This window comes from Ranitomeya variabilis, chromosome 5 (assembly GCF_051348905.1).
Source record: "Ranitomeya variabilis isolate aRanVar5 chromosome 5, aRanVar5.hap1, whole genome shotgun sequence".
Taxonomy (NCBI): domain Eukaryota; kingdom Metazoa; phylum Chordata; class Amphibia; order Anura; family Dendrobatidae; genus Ranitomeya; species Ranitomeya variabilis.
This window is the reverse complement of record NC_135236.1, coordinates 551289740-551311944: the sequence shown is the minus strand read 5'-3', so window position 1 is coordinate 551311944 and position 22205 is coordinate 551289740. Positions and strand designations below refer to the sequence as shown.

The 22205-nt window shown below is 46.0% G+C and overlaps 1 protein-coding gene across 7 annotated transcripts in view; it reads right to left on the bottom strand.

Moving 5' to 3' along the window:
• Positions 1 to 22205, bottom strand: part of SIMC1 (SUMO interacting motifs containing 1) — a 169427-nt gene that overhangs the window by 128105 nt on the left and 19117 nt on the right. For 4 of the 7 annotated variants that reach the window (XR_013215837.1, XR_013215839.1, XM_077265894.1 and 1 more), the window contains exons 4-7: positions 18243 to 18315; positions 9442 to 9584; positions 9077 to 9160; positions 8862 to 8990 (exon numbers count right to left, since the gene is read on the bottom strand). Coding sequence is in view for 4 of the 7 variants with exons in the window: in XM_077265894.1 (XP_077122009.1) it covers positions 8862 to 8990; positions 9077 to 9160; positions 9442 to 9584; positions 18243 to 18315 (429 nt within the window). In the remaining 3 variants the exon portion in view is untranslated. The remainder of the gene's footprint in view (positions 1 to 8861; positions 8991 to 9076; positions 9161 to 9441; positions 9585 to 18242; positions 18316 to 22205) is intronic. The other 3 variants (XR_013215838.1, XM_077265895.1, XM_077265898.1) reach the window with 1 other exon arrangement.

The window sequence follows — 22205 nt, the reverse complement described above, 5'->3', positions numbered from 1 at the left end:
TAAACAGAGATCCCAGGGAGGCACTGAGCTTCGTATTGTAGGTTTACTTCGCTGAATAGCATTAACGAATCTTACTATCCAAGGATGGTTGGCCAGCAGATAATCAAATAATGATTCCAGGGCCGATATCTGTACCTTCAAATGTATTAGGTCTCAGATTCTTATCGAACCCAGACTGAAGAAAGTCTAGAATGAGGAATATCTGGACCCTGAGTGATGGAAATTGGGACTCTACTTTGTGAACAGCATTTCTTCCAGTTCTTGAGATATATGGCTGAAGTTACTGGTTTCCTGCTCTTTTGGACAGTAGAGATGACTGACTCCGACAGACCTTTTGATCTCAGGATCTCCCTCTCCGGATCCAGGCTTACAGGTGTAACATCTTCAGATTTTTATGGAAAAGAGGGCCCTACCTTAGAAGGTCTTGTCTTGGTGGCAGGAGAATAGGATATTCTAACACCATCCACTTCAATTGGGAAAACTAGCTCCTTTTGGGCCAGTAGGGGACTATTAGGATCACAGCTGTCCGGCTGTACTGGATCTTCCTCAATACTCTATGAATTAATATGAGTGGTGGGAAGGCGTATGCCAGCCCCATATTCCAGTTCTGTGCCAAGGCGTCCACCCCGGTTGGATTGTCTCCTGGTTTTATTTAAGAACTCTCGCGTCTTGACATTTTTTTCTTGAGGCGAATAGGTCTATTTTTGGGGTACCCCAGTGCTATGTCAGCCAAGAAAAGACTTCCTTGTTTAGAGACCACTCCAAGGGTTGAACCTTTTCTCTGCTTAGGAAGTCTGCTATCTGATTTTTTTTTTGAGCCCTCAAGAGCACTGTAGTGATTGATCTCACCATGTTTTCTGCCCAGGAAAATATTTTTCATGAAATCTCCTGTAAGTGACGGCGCCTTGGACCTCCCTGGTGCAGGAGGAAGGATACTGTGGTAGAATTGTCCGAAAAGACTGACGTGTCGATCTTTTAGCTTCACTTGACATCTCTGCAGTGCTTCACAAACTGCTCTGAGATCCCTCCCTGTGGTTTGAGGAGCTGTTGCGCACAGATGCGGACCATGTTCTTCGGAGGTAACGTCCTATGTGGGCTGCCCAATCTGAGCTTGCATCCATAGTGATGCTCACATGGTTACACTTTCCAGGGTCTTCCTTTCCCAAGGTTATTTATTCTGGTCCACCAACACTTCGGATACCAACATCCTGTTGTCCAGTGAAGCCTCTGCAGACCCAAGCCGAAAGGACCTCCCGCCGCAAGATTCATGAATGGAACAGACTCCATTGGATGCTGGGAATGCATGAGGTCATTAAAAAGGAACCAGTCACCAGATTTGGCCAATATGAGTTATGGCCATCACCTTCCAAGGCTTATCTACAGCATTCTATAATGCTGTAGATAAGCCCCCGATCCAACCTGACCTGTAAAAGAAAAATAACTTACTCACCTGGGGGCAGTCCAGTCTGAGGGGTGTCGCTGGTTTTGGTCTGGCAACTCCCATCTTCTTGTGATCCCCATCCTCCTGCTTGCTTCACATGCTCCCCGGCATCACGTTCCTGCACAGACATTTATCTACCATGTTGAGGGCAGAGCAAATTCCTGCAGTGCGCAGTCGCTGGGCCTCTGACCTTTCCTGGCGCCTGCACACTACAGTACTTTGATCTGCCCTCAACAGGCCAGATAAGTATGCCTGCACACGGGGAGCCCATGTGGATGACACAGACATCATCCACATGAAGCAAGCAGGAGGGCGGCATCACAAGATGGGAAGCACCAGACCAGGAACTGCGACACCCATCGGACCGAACCGCCCCCAGGTGAGTATAAGTTATTTTTCTTCTCTTGCAGGTCAGATCGGGGGCTTATCTACAGCATTATACAATGCTGTACATAAGCCCTGAAAAGGGGTAACCGTAACTCGTATCGGCCAAACCTGGTGAGAGGTTCCCTTTAAACCTAGGATTCTCATGGCTTTCCTGATTGGGATATACTTTTGCTTCTGAGTAGACAATCATTCAGATTTTCTGCTGTTTGTGCAGCGGAAGGAAGGAGTATTCCTACTCGGAATCTAGGAGTACACCCAGAAATAGCTTCTTTCTGTTTTGAGACTTAATGTTTTTAGGTTTATTAACTACCCCAGCCTCTCCTGGACTGTCATGGTTGTTCGATATTCCTCCATCTGCTCTGGAGAGTGCTACCAGGAGTGGGTCGTCCAAGTATGGGACGATGAGGATCTTTTCCCTTAGGAAAGCCATTATGTCCACCACGAGTTTCTGAAAATTCAGAGCGCAGGAGAGAGACCGAATGGAAGACACCGAAATTGGAAATTCTGTACCTTCCCCTGGTTCTTTATCGCAAACCTGAGATTTTTGGTGCAAGGTATGGATAGGTACATGGTAATAGGTACTATTTAAATCCAGCATGCTCATTACAGAGTCCTTTTTTGATCAGAGGTATGACCGATCTGAGTGACTATCTTGAACCGTTTGTAGACCACCCACCGGTTTAGTAGTTTCAGGTTGATTGTTCGGTACTCCCCTCCTGGCTTTTTTCTGGAAAACAGACTGGAATAGTGTGCCTGGAATAGTTGGGAATGTGGCACCTGAACTATGACCTGCAAGTCTAAGTTTTTATATCCTTTAGGAGCCTCTGGTGGACCACTGGAGACTGGGTAGATGCTGCACAGTATCTTCTGGGGGGGTGACTGGGTGAACTATCCTGTACCCCTGAGCAACTGTCCACAGAATCCATGGATTTTTGGAAATTTCCTGCCAGCCCCCCAGGAGGTACTAAAGTCTCCCCCCAACAACCCTGGCATCATTGTCTGCTGGGTCTTGGTCCTGAAGAGCCTCTACCTCTGCCACCCTTGGGGTAGCTTCACCTGCCCGACTTCCCCTTCCCTCTATAGTCCTTACTGGGATGAGAGCGAGTCTTCCGAAACACCGGCATCCGCTTTGGTTTTTCTTCAGAGAAGCCTTTCTTTTTATCAAATGCTTTCTCAAGCAACTCATCCAGGACTGGTCTGAACACATGTAGGCCAGAGAAGGGTATCGAGCATAACTTATTTTTGACTGGGTATCCACTGTCCATGATCTTATCCACATAGCCTACCTTGCTGTGTTTGATTAGTAATAATGATCGTTTAATAATGCATTATTCCTTGCTGCAAACCGGACTGGCTGCTGCATGATCTGCCATGAAATCGGTTGCCTTTTTAGTAAAAAGGTAGCGATTTCAGGATTTCTTCCCTGGGAGTTGTTTTTAATATGACTCCAGCTCATCCACCCATAGACTCTGAACTGGCTAAGGAGGTGGCTGCAATCTTTTTATAATAGCTGCAGACAATTCCCAAGCCTTCTTAAGGAGGTCTTCTGATCTTTTGTCCATCGGATCTTTAAAGTTACCGTTACACTAAATGACTTACCAACGATCACGACCAGCGATACGACCTGGCCGTGATCGTTGGTAAGTCGTTGTGTGGTTGCTGGGGAGCTGTCACACAGACAGCTCTCTCCAGCGACCAACGATCAGGGGAACGACTTCGGCATCATTGAAAAGGTCTTCAACGATGCCGAAGTCCCCCTGCAGCACCCGGGTAAACATCAGGTTACTAAGTGCAGGGCCGCGCTTAGTAACCCGATATTTACCCTGGTTACCATTGTAAAAGTAAAAAAAAAACACTACATACTCACATTCTGATGTCTGTCACGTCCCCCCGGCGTCCACAGGGTTACGCGCTGCTGCTCAGAGCTTCCTGCACTGAATGTGTCAGCGCCGGCAGTAAAGCAGAGCACAGCGGTGACGTCACCGCTGTGCTCTGCTTTACGACCGGCGCTGACAGTCAGTGCAGGAAGCTCTGAGCAGCAGCGCGTAACCCTGTGGACGCCGGGGACGTGACAGATATCAGAATGTGAGTATGTACTGTTTTTTTTTTTACTTTTACAATGGTAACCAGGGTAAATATCGGGTTACTAAGCGCGGCCCTGCGCTTAGTAACCCGATATTTACCTGGTTACAAGTGAACACATCGCTGGATCGGCGTCACACACGCCGATCCAGCGATGACAGCGGGTGATCAGCGACGAAATAAAGTTCTGGACTTCTAGCTCCGACCAGCGATATCACAGCGGGATCCAGATCGCTGCTGCGTGTCAAACACAACGAGATTGCTATCCAGGACGCAGCAACGTCACGGATCGTCGTCGTTCTCGCTGCAAAGTCGCTTAGTGTGAAGGTACCTTAAGGCCAGAGGAGTCCTTGAAGGCAATTGCTATTTTCCTAGAGACCCTTGATACTGGTATGTCAATTTTTGGGACTGTTTCCCACACCTTGGTCTCTTCTGGATCAAAGGGAAGGCGGCACTTAAAATCTTTGGACAACCAGCTTTTTTCCCCACATCTTCCCACTCTTCCAGTATCATTGCTGTTATAACGATTATTAACTGGGAAAACTGTTCCTACGGGTTCTTAGACCCCCGAACATTTTATCCCTGACAGTCAGTGGTTCAGTATAGTCCTCAATTTTCATGGTGCCTCCAATAGCTTGTAAGAGCACATCCGTGTTCTCAGAGGAAAACAAGTATCTCTTCAGGAAGCACTACTGAGGAACCTTCGCCTTCTCCAGTGTCCGGATCAGAATAGCCAGAATTCTCCTTCCTCTAAATTTGGATCCATGTCCCATCTGGGTCTGTTAGGATGAGGGGATTGTGACGGCATTAGAGTGGAAACTGTAATAATAATAACATATTCCGCAGCACTTTACAGTTTTGCACACACATTATTATCACTGTCCCTGTTGGGGCTCACAATCTAAATTTCCTATCAGTATGTCTTTGGAATGTGGGAGGAAACCAACGCAAACACAGAGAGAACATACAAACTCTTTGCAGATGTTGTCCTTAGTGGGGCTTGAACCCAGGACTCCAGCGCTGCAAGGCTGCTGTGCTATCCACTGCGTCACCGTGCTGCCCGTAACTGACGTCCTCTTGTCATCGTAAGCAGATGGGAGGCCCCGGACCGGACCGCGACGCCCATCGGACCAGAACAGAATCGGGACTGCCCCTGGGTGAGTATAATATAACCTCTTTTTCTCATCTTTCAGGATACATTGGGGGCTTATGTACAGCATTACAGAATGTTGTAGATAAGCCCCTGATGCCGGTGGGCTTAGCTCACCTTTGATTTTGGGGGTGACAGGTTCCCTTTAAGTAATCTGGAAATGCAGCATTCAGAGATTCTTATTATATCTCTCTGTGAACCTGGCGCTCCATATGGAACATCTGCTAGCCTTTTGAATGCAGAGGTGGACCATCTAGGAGTCTTTGCCCTAAAAAACAGTATATGGAGAAGGCTCCTGTAGCTAGTGCTTAGTAGTGCGATATACTACGCTTTTACTCACATGATCCAAGGATGGCTCTAAGGACTGGACATCAGAACGGCTAGCACTCTCCATACTAAAGCAAGAGTTCTGCCAGCTGTCCCTCACCCCTTAAGTAGTCAGCCTTACCCAGCTTCAGGACATCTGATTCGTCTTCCTGAGCCCCAGCCGCTGCCAATCCCAGTTGATCTCCTGCAGGTGTTTGTCATACTGCGCAAGCTCCGCCTCGAATGCACTCCAGCTACAGTAGAAACTCTGGTATATGGCGCCATTTTCCCTGTCCTGCCATCTGACACCCTGCAGACATGCCCCCAGAAGCCGCATCACCGGCGCTCCCACAGATGACACGGTGCACCAGAGGTTCCCTCAGGGTAGCGCGCTGCCGGTCGGAAGCCAACCCCGTGCACACAATCCAAAACTGACAACCGATGCCCAGAGCCCTCTGAAGAGGGATAAGGCAGTTTCTGGGAGCACACAGCTCGACTGGACTCTGACGGACCTCTCTGGTATCAGCGTGATGTCGGAGCCTGCACGACCAGACATGGTCCCCAAAGCCACAGAGCCCTCTAGAGGGATGCAGGCAGCTGCTCCAGAAGCCACCAGCTCGACCAGACCCCGAAGAACATCAGCGAGGCTCTCAGACATGGAGATTCTTATCCCAGAATCTTTGCACCTGTGTGCTCCGCTTCTGCGTTTGTCCCTGATAGGGAGAGGAAACATTGTAGGGTGGTGGGGAGGGCCATTTAACCTCTTCTGTGTTCATATCCCTATCAAGGATACGAAGAACTACCTCCTGTTTGTGCTGTCAGAAGGGATGTCCTTGAAATTAGTGTTATTCAGCTCTGTATCCACTATCGCATTTTATATCAGGTTCAACATGAAAAATTTGATAAACTGTCTACTACCCCCTTAGTGACGGAACCAATTTTGACCTTTACGAAAATATTGACATTTTAAAATTTTGCAGCCTTGAAGCTTTACATTTTTATGCGTTAAAGTCAGATTGTTATACCACACAAAATAATAAGTAACATTTCCCATATGTCTACTTTACATCTCACTTTTGAAACATCATTTGTTAGAATAGGGCAGCAATTTCTCATTTTACTCAACAAATTTTCAAAACCTGTTTTTTTTTTACTTCTGCAAGTGGCAAACCCCTTTTCTTACAAGTCAAAAAGGTCTGTTTGGACAAACGGCAAGGCTTGAAATTGAAGGAGCAATAATTGAATTTTGGAAATTTGGCTGAAATATTGCGGGCACCCTGTCGCATTTTGAACAGCCCCTAAGGCACCAAAAATAGAAGAAAAACCCCACAAAACCCCCAAGTAACTTTTTAACGCAAAGACTGCCTCCTGTGCCGTTGAGTCAAATAGACACTTGACCATTTTCTCCTGGAACTTGAGAAACATTAGGACTCCTTGTTACTTTTTATGTCAGGACCTGGTCTTCTGCTTCACCGGGTATAGTTGTAGCATCTGGTCTGACAAGTCAATGCCACCCATAAATTTATTAAAATCAGTGATGAAGACCATTTTTGTTTGTCCCTGGTGACATACCTGTCTCCGACAGACAGTGGTTTCTGCATGCGGTATGGTCAGCATGTAGACATCCTTGTCATTCCACTTCACCGCAAGAATTTGGTCACTTGCACTTGTGGAAATGACGCCCCCTTCTCCAAATGTCTGGAAACCAACTGTTACGAAAAACCTACTAGTTTTCTTCTGACTGTCCCACAGGCCCCTGTATTTGTAATGTGGAGGGATTTATATAGGGGGATACTCTTGTAGTAATTATCGGTGAACACGTGATAGCCTTGATGAAGAAGGGGTGTCATTAGCTCCCAGACAGTTTTACCTGCAATGTCTGTTGTCTGGGGGCAGTTTGGAGAGTTTATTTGGTGGCGGTCGTTAAGGGGTTAAGGATAATTTATGATTTTAGAAATTCCCGGTGAAAACAAGAATTTAATTTACTACATTTACCCTACTTGCATGACCTTTGTGTTCTGATACATGAGGATATAGATTTTATGCTTAGTGCCACCAATGAGACTGGGGGTAATCTTTTCTCGTGTGGAAAACTGGTGTATGTTATGTAGAATGGCATTTAATTATATTCCTCCTTTTTCTCCAGCTTCTGAAACACCAAAAAGTAGTAGCACGAAAGTAGGAATGCCAAATTTTATAACGAGATTTTAATTGCCTCATTGGTGAATGGCTCAGAACCTTTTCAGGGGGCTCTAAGGACAGTAAATAGTAGCTCTATTTGCTAAATTCTGCCTAGAAACAGTCGTGGGTCTCTGGAGGCTACGATAAAAAAAACAAAAACAAAAAAAGGTATTCTCCAATATACGGACTTTAATAGGCAGCGTCAATCTGACACCTCAGCGTGTTGGTAGTCAGGCATGAATATTATATTCATTATGCTTCTTGATACACTATAGGATTAACGTTATACTGATATTATGAGCTTAAGTGGGGATAGTGGTGACAATCGAAGATTCCCAGTATGTGTTCAAGTGTGAGAGGAAACCCACCAACTCCATACAGCTGTTGTCCTTGGTGGCATTTCACCTAGACAAACTCTGCAAAGCAACAGTACTAACCATTCAACCACCATGCTGCCTGCAGTGAGTTCAGGAGGCAGGAGAGAAGTGGAGGAAGCATATTTCTCCGACAAGATATATTACAAAAGTTTCTTATATTCTCTTGATCTAACTAAAAATTGTTAATATAATGTTAATAAGCCTTTACAGCTTAAGCCCTAGATGCTAGCTTTAGAACATATCAAGTGGACGCCACAATGGGCATGTGCTAGCGATGTGCCGTCATTGAGTGATGGACCCTGGGACGCGGGCTGCAGTGTTTCCGGGTCCGTCACTGCTAGCGCAGATAGAGCATCTGCTAGCTTCATCCGCGCTAGCGCAACGACATATCGGCACTTGCGTTAACAGCACCCCTTTTAACGCATGTGTTGAACGGGCTGCTGTTAACGCAATGTGAACCTAGCCTTAGAAATTTTATGGATGGAGGCAACATGACGCTCACTGTGTCCCTCTGCTAGTAAAGCCAGAATTGAGGCCTTTTCCTCACTCAAGACTTTTCTTTTAAACTCCTTTGGCATGGTTAAAAGTTATTTTTTCATTCCTATTACTTTTGGGATATTAGTAGCACTTGTTTTGCCATCCAGCTTGTCCTATTGCAAGAGGATTGTGAACACCACAGCAGTGTTATTTATACTTTCCTTTGTTAAATAAGGTTTGGTTCAGGTGATCACCTAATCAGAAGCACATTAAGTAGAATGAGGTGTACTCTGGTTAGAATTCAACTGACACTGGAATGGAATGGCTGTCAGACATGTAGAGAAGCTGATTTTTATGAAACTGCAGTGGTCTCTTAATTTTTGCCAGAGCTGTATATTGAGGTTTTGGTTAGCATGACTATAAATGGTTTTACATAGATGCAATTTAACATAAAACATACCTCTGTTGTCTTGTGTTTAGGACCAGCATATACGGAAATATATATTCTGCCATTTTATTTGAGCTCATTGTAGGAGAATTATCCACATCTACAGCTATGGAGAGCATACGTTGTAGAAGAAAAACGGTCCTGGGCCACGGAAACAAGAGCATAGATTGCTTTTGTTTTCTGATTAATTGAAAGTAGGCAATACATAAAATATACATTCTCATTACCTCTGTAGGTTGCACTGTGAGGAATCCTCCTGACCAGTCTCAGGAATTCGTTTCACAACATCAATCAGCCAGTCAACGACTTGTCTGCAAAATATTACAAATCCATCAAAAAATAAAGGAGGAAGAGATGGATGGCCATATGGTAGTAGATATATGCCATCTACGAACAATGGCAGGCAGAGGAAGTCCTTCTGGAGGTGCCGATACAGAACACTTTGGTTGACTATTGCTATAGCTACTGAAATAAGGTAAACCAAGTAGATTATCCATTTGTAGGGGAGTCTACACTCGTAGAACATCGGAATGCAGACTATATCTTATAGGGGTCATACACTAGCACCATCCCTGCCCACTCCCACACTTACTTGACATTACAGAAAGTCTTGTCACAAGAGAGCATGAGCTTACATAGAGATTTATGTAGAGCTCGGCGTTGTAAGCAGAGGTGGAAGTTGTCATCCAAGGTTTGTACTACATACTGGAGGAAAAGCTCTATGGACTGGTACTCCTACACAGAAATAAGGAGAAAAATAAAGTCTTAAAGTGGTTGACTACTACTTTAATGATGGCCTATCCTTTTGCTAGGTGATCAATATCTGATCATTGGGGGTGGACGGAAGTTTTTCATACCTGTCAGAACAGCAGCTAAATCATTTCTTTAATTGTTGTGGCTGGGTACTGCAAATCCACACTATTACAAATGTATAGGGGGTGAATCTGCAGTAACTGGTTACAGCCACTGTAGTTTTGACTGAGCATGCAGCCTTTAGATGGGATTTTCTATGTGCTCCCCAAACTGCTCTTCCACCCCGCCATGTACTCTGCTGCCGCCTCATCTTTGTATGAGAAGGTTAACCCTTTACTCCCCTTTGCGCCGAGCTTGTGCCGTTGTATATCCCCTGATCTGTGGCTTATCACATCCACACCATAGACTGCAATAAAGATCTTCCCATCCCCCTCCGCCTGTCGCCTCCTGCCCCATATGTGCTGTGGATCTATGCATATGGAGCAGGGTTGGGCAACTTTTGTCCCAATGTTCACAATTTATATATTGCTTGATTGAATGTAAGGGTATGTGCTCATGACCAGGAACCGCTGCAGATTTGATACTGTGTACTTATGCAGATGCAAACCCACAGCTGCCATCTGTGACAGCACCGTGGATGGGATTTCTAGAAATCCCATGTCCACCATGCGTGCATAGTAGTCTGCGGATCTCCCGCTGACATCAACATGCAGCATGTCTTTGCAGACCGCAGCATGGCAATTTCTAACATCTCCGCAAGAGAAATTACATCAATAGAAATGTATTATGGTAAATCCGCAGGGTTCAGTGAATACATGCAGATTTAGCTGCGTTCAATAGATGGCAGCGCTTTGGATGCAGGGAACATATGATCCGGTCCAAAGTGCGGCTAGTACCAGATCGTGGGCACCCGGCCCAATACTTGTTACGATAAGCTTTATTGCAGCAGGTATTATCGGGATACATTCACACAACTATTTTCAATCCAAGTAAGGTCTGTGAAAGAAAAACCAGACCTCAGACAGACAGCACTACGAGCAATGTTATGGAATTAACCCATTTACATCACAGTTTGAAAGTGTCTGAGAAATATCATAGCACGCACCAATCTCTTTATTTCAGATGAAACTCGCCTGTTGAAGTCTATGGGTGTGCAAATTTTTAAAAAAAAAATCGGATCCCATATAGCATCCAATTTTTACAAACATTTCTATTACTAACATAGGACACTATCTGTTCTTGTAAGTTTTTTTCACTTCTGATGTATAAAAAAGGGTGCTCTATACAGATGAGAATATAGACAGAAAATAGTCTTTCTGGATTAAAATGATTTTTTTAATACGCTCATGTAAACAACCTTATAATCAACTGCTTATTATAAAAGCAATAAAATTAACATTATGCAGAATTAAAAGGGCGGTCTGAAACCAAAGGTAAATTTCATAGACGTCCATTTAATTCAATAATGTAATCACTTTTCTAACATACTTTCTCACAATTTCTACCTGTTGCCTCTATAACTTCCTGTCTTGCTTGTTCTTTGTTTTTTTACTTCCAACATTTCGTTTGAGAATGCCAGTGCATTTTGGATACTCACATGGGACGTCAGGGAGCAGAGACTGCGGTCTCTGCCACAGCCGATTTCCACACCTTGAAATGAAGCATCATCAGTGGCATCTGTTTCAGAGACTAGACTAGTCCCTGCTAGCCGCATTGCCTCCTTACAATTTGGACTGACAGTTCGCTCTTATGCCGGGCTTGTCTCCTCTCCTTGTCTCCAGCAAGGGAGCAAATTGTCACTGTGCCTTCAAAGAAATATAGCACAGGGAGCTCATACTGAGTATATATATGTCAGAATTTACAACCAACGCCTTATCAGGTGAGCAGGACTAACAGCCCCTGAAAGTCATCACTGATGATGCCTCATTTCAGAGAAGTTGCAGAGACCTTTGACCCCTGATGACTGGTCATTTGAGTATCCCAGCATTCACTGGTGAATCTCAAACAAAATGTTGCTAGAAGTTTAAAAAAAAAAAACAGAAATCATAATGTAATGAGATTAGATTACACTAAATAGGTACATTAAGTATGAAATTCACCTTTGGTTTTGGACGGCCTCTATAAGTCAGCCGATTTGTTCGGCCATCCACAACAGTGACAGTTTCATGTGGCCCCTTGGGAAAATTTATTGCCCACCCCTGACATACAGGGAGAGCAGCAGCACAAATACCTAGGACTTGATAGCAGAAGCTCATTGGGAGCACTAGCAGAGAGCATCAGCAGAAAAACGGTAATTAGACCTACTGGTAATTGTATTTCCAGGAATCCATCCTGACCGCACCATAGAGGACGTCCTTCTTATCCATAGTGGGACAGGAAACCACGAGAGTTTAAAAGGACCCTCCCCCTTCCACCCTTCAGTGTTTTTCCTGTCCCACTGTGGATTGGAATGACGAGAGTCATCCGTCTGTTCTGTGCAGAGTGTGGATCGGGGGGGCCCGGCCTCGTCCTTCCCACTAGAAGACTCTGCCGAGCTGACACCCGAGCTATAGGGTCCCTCAGCTTCAACCGGTGTAGCGCTGCTCCTGGTTTAAGAGTCGCTTCCCCCTGGGGGGGGGCTCTCGACCCTGGATGCAAGACCCAGATGTACCTGCTAGTGTGGCGCCCTCTGCTGGGTAGGATCCTGGCAGGTGGTTTCGGGGGGGTGATGCCGCAGGTCATCGTGGAGGGCTGGAATCGGGGTGGCTGCAGTCCGGGAGCGCGGAGCGTGCTTGCTTCCGGATCGCGCTCCTGCGTGAGTCGCTTCCGGTTTGCGGCTGTCGCACTCGTCACTTCCGGGTCGTGGCCGGCAGCATGGGTCAGCATCTGCATCTCCTTCTGTTCCCGTAGCGAGGGAGGTCCGGAACATGGCGGCAACAATATAAAAAGGTATGTGGGGACTGGGGGACTTATCCAGCACAATGGAGGACAATCCAAAACCGGAGGCATTGCAGGAGGCCCCGACGCATGTGAGTCCCAGGCAGTCCTGCTGCCTCACAGACTTTGTTCAGAATAGCCCATACGAACTTTACCTGTATGTATATTATACATTATAGGCGTCTACGGCTAAGAAATCTGGAAAGTGCAGGAAATGTCCCATTTGTGCCATAAGACTGAATGACTCCTGGCAGAAATCCCTGTGCGAGTCATGTACCAGTCGTATCGTGGGTGAAGAACAGGCCTCTCTGATGACAAATATGAGAGCCATTATCAGAGAGGAGGTGCAGGCCTCAATATCTGGCTTAACATTTCCCCAGTCCATACAGTCTGACCCCCAGGATCTGCAGAGATCCAAGAAAAGACAGAATCGGATCTGTCGTCCGAGGACAGCTCTTTTGAACCAGATCTGGGAGACGAGGAGTTAAGTTCTATGATTCTAGAAGAATGGGAAGAAGCAGAAAGGAGGCTATCAATTCCTAAAGACTTTAGACTCCACCTCCCTTTTGATCATGAAGTCAAGGACTGGGAGGATATCACAAAAATTTACATTCCTCTTGCGAAAGTTTCCAAGAGAACCACCATTCCATTTGAGGGCTCCTCTAATTTAAAGGAGCCGATGGATCGTAAGGTAGATGGACTCAAAAAGCCTGGGAGAGCTCAGCAGCGGTAATCCGCACAAATATAGCGGCAACGTCCGTGGCGCGGGCTATGCATTTGTGGGTTGATGACTTGAAAGATCAATTGTCAGCTAGAACACCTAGAGAGACCATTATTAAGGCAATTCCTCTACTAAAACTAGCAACCGGTTTTCTAGCAGATGCTACTGTAGAGTCGGTTAGATTTACAGCTAGAGGCCAGTCTTTATCAAATACAGCCAGGTGAGCCATTTGGTTGAAAAATTGGTCAGGTGATGTCCATTCTAAAAATAAGCTGTGCTCCATCCCTTTCTTAGGAGGAAGGGTCTTTGGACCTATTCTTGATATCCTGGAAAAAGCTTCAGATGAAAAGGGGTTTCCAGAAGAAAAACATAGGAAGTACCAGCCCTTTCGCAGGCCCTATTATAGTCAAAGATCAGACTACAGGGGTAAGGGAAAGCAAGGGAGATGGAGCTATCAAAAAGGGGGAGATAATAGGAACAAAAATAGGGATTCGGGTCCCTCGACCTCCAGAACAGAACAGAATTCCGAAAGAAATGACGCCATCAGAATAGGAGGGCGTCTGTTGAACTTTCGAATACAATGGGGGAAGATTACCAGAAGTCCTTGGGTTCTCCATATCTCAGGGGTACAAAATAGAGTTCAGCTCTCTTCCCCCAGAAAGATTTTTTTGTGTCCAACGTCCATCTCTCTTCTGTCTCCTCTGTGGTTGGACATCCAGGATCTTCTGCGAATGGCAGCAATATCCCCAGTTCCTCATGGGGAGATGGGAAGAGGTCATTATTCAAGCCTCTTTATAAAAAAAAAAGCCCTCTGGGGAATCCAGAACCATAATTAACCTCAAACCCCTAAACAAGTGGCTGGAGTACAAGAGGTTCGAAATGGAATCCATTCGCTCTACAATTCCCCTCTTAGGAAAGGACGTGGTAAAGTGCACCTTAGACCTAAAGAGTGCATATTATCACGTTCCAATCTGCATAGATCACCATAAATATCTCTGGTAATGGTAGATTATTCCCTCTTTTTCTACCACAAATCTGTTTTGCTGCCTCCCCTTTGGGTTGGCAACAGCGCCCAGGGTCTTTACAAAAATTGTTGTAGAAATAGTGGCTTATTTGAGAAATCGAGATATCACGATAGTACCCTATTTAGAAGATTTCCTGTTGGTGGCAGACCCTATAGGGCAGCTCAAGATTGACTGTCAGGTGGTGATCTCCACTCTGCAGAAATTGGGTTGGGTGGTGAATTGGTCAAAGTCACACTTGACACCCAAACCAAGAATAAAATTTCTAGGAGTTATCCTAGACTCAAATGTCAGAAAATCTTTTCTTCCAGACGAAAAGCAGACCGATATAATAAGAATCTGCCATTTTTCAGGAAGCTGAGTGTCCATCAGGGATGCAATGAAGATTTTGGGGTTGATGACGGCCTGCATTCCTTGTGTCAGCTGGAGCCAGTCTCAGTCCAGTCAGCTACAGAGAGCAGTTCTCGCTTCCTGGGACAGAAGACACATCTCTGGACAGGGAGTTCCGTCTATCCCATCAAGTCAGACGATCCCTGCGCTGGTGGACTGTCCCCGGGAATCTCCAGGTCGGCGTTCTGTGGATCCAGTCTCCAGCTGTCACGGTGACCATAGACTCAAGCCAACAAGGATGGGGTGGTCAAGTCCTCGGAAGATACTATCAGGGACAGTGGAATTCAGAGGAAAGCATGAATTCCTTGAATCAGAGTTACACGCGGTCTGGAAGGTCCTCTATTCAGCTCAAGATCTGCTAAAGAACAAACATCTGAAGATTCTCTCGGACAACACGACGACGTTAGCCTTCCTGTGGCATCAGGGGGGTCCAAGGCATCTAAGATTACAACAGCTAGCGGATCAAATCTTCAGTTGGGCAGAGAGATCGGTTCTCTCAATTTCAGCGGTGCATCTGGAAGGATCGAAGAACCAGGTGGCGGATTTTCTGAGCAGAAAAAAGCTGTCAGCTACAGAGTGGGAGCTAAATAGCGAAGTTTTCAGCAAGCTGTGCCAGCGCTGGGGAACTCCAGAGGTGGACTTATTCGCCGTCAGAGGGAACGCGAAGGTCAGAACCTTTTATTCACTGAACCCTTGGGAAAGACCGGCGGGAGTAGATGCACTTTCCCAATCATGGAGCACGGGTCTCTTATATCTTTCCCCCCTCTTGCACTAATCCCAAGAATCCTCAGGAAGATATACGAGGACAGAGCTCAGATTATCCTAGTGGTTCCGTTCTGGCCCAAGAGGAGCTGGTTCCCCTTACTAAGGAAGTTGGCAGTAGAGGAACCTATTCTCCTTCCGAAAAGAGGAGATCTACTCCTCCAGGGCCCGATTCTTCTTCAGGACCCAGACAGCCTCCAATTAGCAGCTTGGATCCTGAGCGCCAGATCTTGAAAGCGAAAGGTCTATCGGAAGAGGTCATCTCCATTCTCCAAGCAAGTAGGAAGCCAGTAACTTCTGCAATTTAAGAATTTGGAAGAAATTCTGCAGTTTTTGTGGAGACACGATGGTTGATCTTGATCACCCTAACATTCCCAAAATCCTTGATTTTTTGCAGCAGGGGTTTAAGAAAGGTCTTAAACAGAGTACTCTGAGGGTTCAAGTGGCAGCCATCAGTGTATTTTAGGATTCTTCCCTAGCCTCCCACCCCTGGATTGCTTGTTTTTCCAGGGCAGTTTTAAAGCTAAGGCCCTTGATCAGGAAAACCATCCCACCTTGGGATCTTAACCTGGTCCTTAATGAATTGTGCAAAATTCCTTTTAACTTAGCTGAGGATATAAACATCTATAATCTCTCCCTCAAAACTGCATTTCTAGTGGCCATCACTTCAGCCAAGAGACAGGAGAACTCCAGGCCCTATCTATTCAAAACCCCTATCTGCAAATATTTGATGATAGGCTAGTCTTAAAGGTACCGTCACACTCAGCGACGCTGCAGCGATATAGACAACGAGCCGATCGCTGCAGCGTCGCTGTTTAGGTCGCTGGGGAGCTGTCACACAGACAGCTCTCTCCAGCGACCAACGATCAGGGGAACGACTTCGGCATCGTTGAAACTGTCTTCAATGATGCCGAAGTCCCCCTGCAGCACCTGGGTAACCAGGGTAACCAGGGTAAACATCGGGTTACTAAGTGCAGGGCCGCGCTAAGTAACCCGATATTTACCCTGGTTACCAATGTAAAAGTAAAAAAAAAAAAAAAAAAAACCCAGTACATACTCACCTTCTGATGTCTGTCACGTCCGCCGGCGTCCGCGCTGGTGCTCAGAGCTTCCTTCACTGAATGTGTCAGGGCCGGCAGAGCACACCGCTGTGCTCTGCTTTACGGCCGGCACTGACACATTCAGTGCAGGAAGCTCTGAGCAGCAGCGCGGACGCCGGGGGACATGACACATCAGAAGGTGAGTATGTACTGTTTTTTTTTTTACTTTTACAATGGTAACCAGGGTAAATATCGGGTTACTAAGCGCGGCCCTGCGCTTAGTAACCCGATATTTACCCTGGATACCATTGTAAAACATTGCTGGCGAAAATAAGGTGTTGGCCTTCTAGCTCCGACCAACGATATCACAGCGGGATCCAGATCGCTGCTGAACGTCAAACACAACGATATCGCTATCCAGGACGCTGGAACGTCACGGATCGTTGTCGTTCTTGTTGGAAAGTTGTTCAGTGTGAAGGTACCTTAAGACTTGACCCAGGCTTCCTTCCTGGTGGTCTCAGATTCCAATATAAATCAGGAGGTAGTGCTTCCATCGTTTTGTCAGTTTCCCAAAAACCAGAAAGAAACAGTTTATCATAACTTGGACGTTAGGAAGACCGTACTTAAGTACTTGGAGGCAACTAGGGCCTGGAGACAGGATACTAATCAATTTGTTCTCTTTAGAGGCCCTAATAAGGGGGAAAAAAGCTTCAAAATCTACCATTGCGAGATGGATTAGGTCCACCATTAGCCTAGCATACGAGGCACAGGGAAAGAGTCCCCCAGGCAACCTAAAATCTCATTCATCCAGGGCGGTAGCCGCCTCATGAGCAGTGAAAAGGGGGTGCTTCAGCAGATCAGATCTGCAGGGCTGCATCCTGGTCTAATCTCAGTACCTTTTCTAAGCATTACAAACTAGATGTAGTGTTGTCTCAGCTAGCCTTCGGTAGAAAGGTGCTAAATGCAGTAGTCCCGCCCTAAGACCAAAAAGTCTCCTTTGGTACTTCTCAATGGTGCTGTCAGGTGGTGACCTGGAAAACGGTAATTAGACCTACCGGTAATTGTATTTCCAGGAATCCATCCTGACAGCACTGTTAGTTCCCTACCTATTTCAAATACACGGTATACTTATGTGAAGTAACATTTGTATAATGATTGTTATGTTAAAATAAAATTCTTTTTTGCATCCATCCAGAGGTGTTACTTTGGAAAATCACTGAAGGGTGGAAGGGGGAGGGTCCTTTTAAACTCTCATGGTTTCCTGTCCCACTATGGATAAGAAAGACGTCCTCCATGGTGCTTTCAGGATGGTGACCTGGAAATTCAGTGTTTTACCAAAACTGCAGCAAGCAGCCCAGTAAGTGACAGTGAGATCAAAGTCTACCCTTACTTCATGTTGCTCTCTCAAAAGGGGCATAATGCATCTTTGATGACACTCTCCTAATTACCTGATTGGTACTAGAGCCACATGTGTGCCTCAGGGTAAGGGTTTTTCCAAATGATCAAAAAAAAAAAAAAAAAAAATCATCTTCAACATCTGACAACAACCCATTACAATCGGTTAGCTGCAGTAGCAGACCCTCCATGGGCAGCTGTAGTGGTATCTACACGCACACACCCTCGCTCTGAAAACACCAACCAGAAATGACCAGGAAAACCAAAATCTCATTGACTTGTTCCATCCATCTCTATACTTAAGCTGTATGATAGAAATGGCTGCCCGCAATTATGATCTACAAGAAGTGTGAATGGATAGTGAATTTAATGGCAAATTACAATTTTACCATACCTTCCTTGATGTCATCACATCGGACAGCAGATTCCACTGCCAGGCCACTGACTCGGAGGTAGCTGGATGTAGTCTAAAAATGCAAGAGGCCAAATTTACTATAAGAGTACTCTGTACTGGGTACATACAACTGCTGACATTTACACAAGTTATTTTTATGCTTAGATCGGGCGGCTACTATGCGCCATATAAAGTAAGCTTAACCCCTTACTGACCTCTGCCGTACTAGTACAGCAGAGGTCGCATCTCTTCCTTTGATGTGGGCACCGGCGGTGAGCTGTTTTGAACAGCTGACATGTGCCAGCAATAGCGGCAGGTGGAATCGTGATTCACCCGCCGCTATTAACTAGTTAAATGCCGCTGTCAAACGCTGACAGCGGCATTTAACTAGCGCTTTCGGCCTTTGGGACGGAAATGAGCACATCGCTGACCCCGGTCACGTGATTCAGGGGTCAGCAATGCGTTGTCATAACAACCAGAGGTCTCCTTGAGACCTCTATGGTTGTTGATGCCGGATTGCTATGAGTGCCACCCTGTGGTCGGTGCTCATAGCAATGCAGTAAATTACTACATAGGAGCGATCTGAGCATCGCTTTTATGTAGCAGAGCCGATCGAGTTGTGCCAGCTTCTAGCCTTCCATGGAGGCTATGGAAGCATGGCAAAAAAAAGGTATAAAAAATATGAAAAAAATAAAAAAAAAAAGGATATAAAGGTTTAAATCACCCCCCTTTCGCCCCATTCAAAATAAAACAGTAAAAAAAAAAAATCAAACACACATTTGGTATCACCGCGTTCAGAATCGCCCGATCTATGAATAAAGAAAAATGATTAACCTTATCGCTAAATCGCGTGGCGAGAAAAAAAATTTAGAAATGCCAGAACTACGTTTTTTGGGTCGCCGCAACATTTTAATTGATATGCAATAACGGCGATCAAAAGAATGTATCCACCAAAATGGTATCATTAAAAACGTCAGCTCTTCCTGCAAAAAATAAGCCCTCATCCGACCCCAGATCACAAAAAATGGCAGGTTACTTTTAGCATTTAGTGAACCTAACAAAAAAGCCAAACAAAAAACAAATGTGAAATTGCATTTTTCTTGCAATATCACCGCACTTGGAATTTTTTTTTTTCCGTTTTCTAGTACACGACATGCTAAAACCAACGATGTCGGTCAAAAGTACAACTTGTCCCGCAAAACACAAGCCCTCACACATGGCCATATTGACGGAAAAATGAAAAAGTTATGGCTCTGGGAAGGAGGGGAGTGAAAAACGAGAACGCAAAACCGAAAAGGGCAAGGTCTTGAATGGGTTAAAAAGAAGGTGCCAGAATTTTTATTTTTCTATAATTGTTGATTATATAATCAACTAGATGGAGGCCCCGATGCTATCGGGAGGGCGGTAATGTCACGATGGGGGCAGGCTTTGCAGCGTTGAGAATATCCCCCCCCTCCATGTGCTCACCCACCTATCCACTCTCTTTCCCCATGTGCTGACTTCTCTCGTCTGTGCTCTCTTTGACCTGTCTACCCCATGTGCTGTCCCCCTTGTCTGCTGTCTCTCCTTCCTGTGCTGTGTTCCCCCCTCATGTGCTGTCCCGTTTGAGCTGTCTCCCCCCTGTGCTCTCACCCCCTGTGCGCTTTCTCTCTCCCCCATCAGCTGTCTTCTCTCATGTCATCTCTTCTTTGACCTGTGTACCCCATGTGCTCGCCCCCTTGTCTGCTCTCTCCCCACCACTGTGCCATCTTCCCTCATGTGTTCTCTAGTTTGAGCTGTCTCCCCCATGTGTCCTCTTTCCTATGTGCACTCACCCCTCCCCCTGTATTAAAAAGAAAGCAAAGTAGGTAAAGGTAACATTTTATTAAACATGAAAAAATTTATGACAAAGGTGCTTTAATTTACATTGTATCCACATAAGGCCAAAAAAAACACGATTTATTCTATAATCTATGTCTATCTATCCCTGTATCTATGTATTATATATGTATTTTATATTGATCTATCATCTATGTCTCTATCATGTTATTTGCCTGTCTCAATCTTTAATGTACGTACGTCATTTTTATCTCTCATTTACGTATGTCTCTCATTGATGTATCTCATATGTATATATACTCTATCAATGTATGTCATAAGTATCCATCATCTATGTATGTCATCTATCTAGCCATCTATTTATCTATCTATACATGTCTATATCCATCTGCTTTCCTTTCGTTGGCGTACTTTTTAGGAGGAGCTATGTTGGCATTGATATTTGCTTTTTAAAGGGGTTTTCTCCAAGAACGAAAGTTCGTTTTAAAAATTGTCTGTGTCTGACCGTGTACAGAACATACCACTGCTCCTGGGCAGGGGAGGAAGCAAAAGACAATACTGACATTACAGCAGGGGATCGCAGAGGAGACATTTTGTGAGGTAAAATATTGTTTAAAAACAGTCAGTGAAATATTTCAGGTATAAATACCTGACAAAAGAAATCCCCAGTGATCCCCTGCTGTAATGTCAGTATTATCTTTTGCTTTCTCCCCTGCCCAGGAGCTGTGGTATGTTCCGTACACGGTCAGAATGTCAATTTTTAAAATGAAATTTCGTTTGTGGGAAAACCCCTTTAATGTGACCGGCTTCCTCTGTCTGTAGACACGTCGCGCATCTGACGCCGGGATCAGCCAAATGATTCACTGCACCTGTACGGAATTCACGCAGGTGCAGTAAATCAGACCGACGCTATCTTTGTGTAGACATAACGGCGGTTACATTAAAACTGCGCATGCACTCCTCCTGTACAAAGATGGCGGCAGTCAGTGAATCATTCGGCTGATCCCGGCGGCAGCGTGTTCGCAGCGCCATCTGTAGCACTTTTCCTATCATAAGCTGAGCGAGAGCAGAGCAAAGACAGGAGATGCCGGGGAGCAGAAGTCCAGGGTGAGGAGAGTATCGGGGCCAGAGGAGAGGTGATCACAGCCTGTTATCAGTATTACAGTACAGACTGATCACTGCTCACCACCAATTTGTTTAGAACACAGCAGGGAAGTCACACTGCTGTGCTCTGAACTCACTGACATAATAGGATGTTGCGCTGCAGGGGAGTGGAGGGAAGGCGAGTACAAGAGTTCTTCTACGTACCAGGATGCACTATGTGGGACCCATTCTACTGTGGGGCATTATATTATATACTGAGGGAAGCGTGACTCGGCAACTGACAAGCGGTGTAGTTACTGATGTCAACAATCACAACCGCCGGGTCTGGTGGAACGCAGCAGGATCCGGAGTGGTGGCTGCTACAGCCTATGGAGCTTGGTTCTCTGGAAGAGTATAACGCTCGCGCCGAGACTAGATGGCGCGGGCGCCAGGGGGTGTGGCCCCACTGGACCACAGACCGAACTTCCCTGGAAGGGGCGTAACTAAGTAGCTTCCTAGGTGTTCGCTGGAGCCTCTGATGGTGAGGTCAGACTTGTGCAATAGGAAGCTACCAGGTACCACTCCAGGGTGGAGTCGGACTGTGGATGCTGATCCCACCGGGAACAAGACACAGGCAGGCAGGCACGGCTGTGACACTGGCTGACAGACGGGTATGGCTGAGGCCCTGACGGGCAGACTGGCTTGACAGATACAGGCAGGCACAGCTGGCACTGGCAGACAGGATTGATACTCTGGTAGGAACTGGTATTCAGGTGGGTGTATGGAAACAGGCAAGAACCTGTTCAGACTGGAGAATATAAAGAAACAGGTAGAGTAAGAGCAGGAGGAGGAGCTAAGAGTAGAGAAGAAGGCAGAGCCCAGGAAGAGCAGAGGAGGAGAGGGTAGAGCAAAGAGTAGAGAAGGAGAAGGTAGCGCCAAGAGCAGAGGCGCTGGAGGCGGAGCCAAGAGCGGAGGCGGAGCCAAGAGCGGAGGCGCTGGAGGCGGAGCCAAGAGCGGAGGCGCTGGAGGCGGAGCCAAGAGCGGAGGCGCTGGAGGCGGAGC